The sequence below is a fragment of the Haliotis cracherodii genome, unplaced genomic scaffold (assembly GCF_022045235.1).
Source record: "Haliotis cracherodii isolate W230 unplaced genomic scaffold, xgHalCrac1.p SCAF_6, whole genome shotgun sequence".
Taxonomy (NCBI): domain Eukaryota; kingdom Metazoa; phylum Mollusca; class Gastropoda; order Lepetellida; family Haliotidae; genus Haliotis; species Haliotis cracherodii.
The window spans coordinates 16,881,790-16,885,908 of record NW_027266319.1 but is presented as its reverse complement, the minus strand read 5'-3'; the positions used below and the strand labels follow the sequence as shown (position 1 = coordinate 16,885,908).

Genomic DNA, 4,119 nt, shown 5'->3' with positions numbered 1-4,119 from the left:
AAGCTCTTCCCCAAACGACGACTTCTTTGTATCCGAAAAAATGGTTATATCTGGCCAAATATGTGGAAACTGCGTAAAACGCTATCAACGAAAAATATATCCACTTTGAAACATCTGTCCAGATTGAGTCTGCACATTATCACGTTAAATTGTCTAAATCACTTATTAAGGCACGTTATCATCTTGATCTGCATTGAATATTACAGGTATAAGTTATACCGTTGTTTATGAAAAACGTTGTTTGACAGAGCTTCAAGATGCAGCCTTCTACTGGCAGACACCCGATGACGTACTGCACGTGACTTCATGTGCACGTGCTGTGTTGTGCAACGCTTTTGCGTGTTAGCTTTTTGACTTGGCCTTCCATTGTAGATAGCCTCGAACCCTTCACCTATTTCACATTACAATGAAGAAACAGTCGGTTAGGGGAAGGAAACTCTCTCACTATTCCGAAATGGTGGACAGGGTGCACACTTGAGTTAACAAAAATGAAGCACTATAAACACACAATGGTTTTCGTGGATTTTCAAGGCTGTACATAATACGTTGATGAAATGGTGCAACTTCTTATGCGATAATTTGCAACAGTTAAAAGTCACCAGATGTCGGAAATGCCTTGCAGAGAGCAATACCTCAGTAAAGTGTAGAGGATTCTATATCAGTTTAACATTCATTGGTGTGGACACATGTTTATCAAGCGCAGTTCTGTCGTTACTTGTGATAGATATACTTTGAAACATGGTTTGCATATTTCACATATGTACATTTTCTAGACGTCAGACGGTTGATGCTTCATTAACTTATAAATCGTTGGTATCGGTAAAGCGATACATCTACTGTTGGAAGTAAAATCTTACATATCAGTGAAACATTGCATTTGTCTGGGTCTTAGAAAGTAATATATTTCATATTAGTGAAACATTCCTTCTATCTGGGTCTAAGAAAGTAATCTCTTTCATATTAGTGGAGTATTGCACATATACGGGTCTTAGAAAGTAATCTATTTCATATTAGTGAAATATTGTACCTATCTGGGTCTAAGAAAGTAATCTCTTTCATATTAGTGAAACAGTGCACCTATCTGGGTCTAAGAAAGTAATACATTTCATATCAGTAAAACATTGCTTCTGTCTGGGTCTAAGAAAGTAATCTATTTCATATCAGTAAAACATTAAGTGCGCATTTCGGTCGGCCATGGAAAGAAAATTGTTTGCTACCAATGAAACATCGCATCACGCTGGGTCTTGGAAAAGAACCTACAGTAGACTACGGTTAAAACGAACACGCTTATGACGACCTGATGGATATAACGAACTTACTTTTTAGTCCCAACTATTTGCTGTAGTTATGTTGTATATATGCTTATAACGAACTACGGTTATAACGAACTAAAATTAGTAGTCCGTTTGAGTACGTTGTAACCGTAGTTTACTGTACTTCGTATCGGTTAACAGTAAAATTTAGTTTAGTCTCGGGAAATAAAATGTATCATAATAGATTAAACGTTACACCATGTTGGAAAAAACATAAAAAAGAAACTTTGGATATGAGCCCAGGCTGTAGAAACATAGAAGTCTCATACATTAAGTAAATAAAATAGCTCACAAGTTGTAGCAAGGAACAATACGGTGCTACAAGTAAACAATCATTAATTAAGTTGTCAATGTACCTTCTGTTAATTAGGCTCTCAGCATTTACATGATTAAGAACACAATGATAATCCCGACTCAAGTGAACCTTCACCCTTAAACCCCAGACGCCGCCGTCGTAATGAGCTTAGCAACGGTTACTGGGGATCAGCGTCCTTGACAACCAGTTGAACACGACGTGTATATAAGTGTCCGGGGACCTGTTCTCTACATCAGATTTTCTCACCTCAGACAACTTGCAGTCCACGTGAGATCCACATCTACCTACAACAATCATGGTAACTATAATGTAGATGAGTTCAGTGGGAATCAACACTTGCACACGTCATTGGCATTAAATCAGAATTTGGCACCAGTATAACTCCTATTCCATACAACGCACAACGTAGAAAAATACACTCACAAGTATGAGAGATGAAATATTAACGTCTTATCGACATTAGTTTAGTCATGAATGGAACATCTACTTAAAACGCCAGGGCTCTAGGGATAAACGTACCCGCATGTCTATCGCGTTTCTTTAAGGATGTATTGTGTTCTTTCCCATTTTGAGAATTGAACCTGACAACAAATGATCTGTTATCACTGTAATGAAAATCACAACTTTCATCCTGATGTGAAATGGAGTCCTCGTGGCCTAGTAGTTAAGTCATTCGCTCAACAGGCTGAAGACCAGGGTTTGAATCTGCACATGGTGATTACCGTTCCGCTCAGTCTTGTACCACCACCGCCACTACTGCAATAGTGCTAGAAGCGGCGGTAAACTATACCTATTCAGGGCGTCAAGGTGTAACTCGCCGAAAGAAAAAAGGCTCTTTAGGCTGTCGTTCAATACGCTACAACCGATAAAGATATCGAACAAGTATTCCCAAGAGGATAAATAAGTCTAACCCGTGTGGAATAATTCATTTCTTATTGAAAGTAACTGAAATGTTTGAATGAACTAACGTTGTCTTTTGTAACTTCAGAGGGAATGTATCTCCATCCACGTCGGCCAGGCCGGAGTCCAGATGGGCAATGCATGCTGGGAGTTGTACTGTCTGGAGCACGGTATCCAGCCCGACGGTCAGATGCCCTCAGACAAGACCATCGGGGGTGGGGACGACTCCTTCAACACCTTCTTCAGCGAGACCGGGGCTGGGAAACACGTCCCGAGAGCCATCTTTGTTGACCTCGAACCAACTGTTGTTGGTGAGTATATTGGATGTTTTTCTGTTGTTTATGACCATTTTCCCAAATAACCTTAAATCTAAGTTAACTCTGGAAAATCGATATTTTTTAAATAATACATTAGAATAAAAACATAATTTTCCTTATTCATGTGTCAACTGTCTTTCTAGATGAGGTCCGTACCGGCACCTACCGACAACTGTTCCACCCAGAGCAGCTCATCACCGGCAAGGAGGATGCTGCCAACAACTACGCCCGTGGTCACTACACCGTCGGCAAGGAGATCGTCGATCTCGTACTTGACCGCACCAGGAAGCTGGCTGACCAGTGCACTGGACTCCAAGGCTTCCTCATCTTCCACAGCTTCGGTGGGGGCACTGGCTCCGGATTCACCTCTCTCTTGATGGAGAGACTGTCTGTGGACTACGGCAAGAAGTCCAAGTTGGAGTTCGCTGTCTACCCAGCTCCCCAGATCTCCACTGCCGTGGTGGAGCCCTATAACTCCATCCTCACCACCCACACCACCCTGGAACATTCCGACTGCGCCTTCATGGTCGACAACGAGGCCATCTACGACATCTGCAGACGTAACCTCGATATCGAACGTCCTACCTACACAAACCTCAACCGTCTGATTGGTCAGATTGTCAGCTCCATCACTGCCTCTCTCCGTTTCGATGGTGCCCTGAACGTGGATCTGACAGAGTTCCAGACCAACCTGGTGCCCTACCCACGTATCCACTTCCCTCTGGCTACCTACGCTCCTGTCATCTCCGCCGAGAAGGCCTACCACGAACAACTGTCTGTGGCCGAGATCACTAACGCTTGCTTTGAGCCTGCCAACCAGATGGTCAAATGTGATCCCCGTCACGGCAAGTACATGGCCTGTTGCATGTTGTACCGTGGTGATGTCGTCCCTAAGGACGTCAACGCCGCCATCGCCACCATCAAGACCAAGAGAACCATCCAGTTCGTCGACTGGTGTCCCACTGGCTTCAAGGTTGGCATCAACTATCAACCACCCACTGTTGTACCCGGCGGTGACTTGGCCAAGGTCCAGAGAGCTGTCTGTATGTTGAGCAACACCACCGCCATCGCCGAGGCCTGGGCTCGTCTTGACCACAAGTTCGATCTGATGTACGCCAAGCGAGCCTTCGTCCACTGGTACGTGGGTGAGGGTATGGAGGAGGGAGAGTTCTCCGAGGCCCGTGAGGACTTGGCCGCCCTGGAGAAGGACTACGAGGAGGTTGGAGTGGACTCTGTTGAGGGCGAGGGAGAGGAAGAAGGAGAGGAGTATTAG

General features: G+C 44.0%; 1 protein-coding gene across 1 annotated transcript; it reads left to right on the top strand.

Annotated features, from left to right (window-relative positions):
- The first annotated feature begins 2,611 nt into the window (after window positions 1-2,611).
- LOC139444658 (tubulin alpha-1A chain-like) lies at window positions 2,612-4,119 on the top strand. Its single transcript, XM_071225586.1, has 2 exons — window positions 2,612-2,840; window positions 2,990-4,119. The coding sequence occupies exons 1-2, from the start codon at window positions 2,660-2,662 to the stop codon at window positions 4,117-4,119; spliced, it is 1,311 nt and encodes a 436-aa protein (XP_071081687.1). The 5' UTR covers window positions 2,612-2,659.

Excerpts from the sequence above, each read along its gene's own strand:
- LOC139444658 (XM_071225586.1), top strand. The coding sequence starts at position 2,660 with ATGGGCAATGCATGCTGGGAGTTGTACTGTCTGGAGCACGGTATCCAG. Across the intron at positions 2,841-2,989 it reads CCTCGAACCAACTGTTGTTG|ATGAGGTCCGTACCGGCACC; the intron begins GTGAGTATATTG and ends CTGTCTTTCTAG.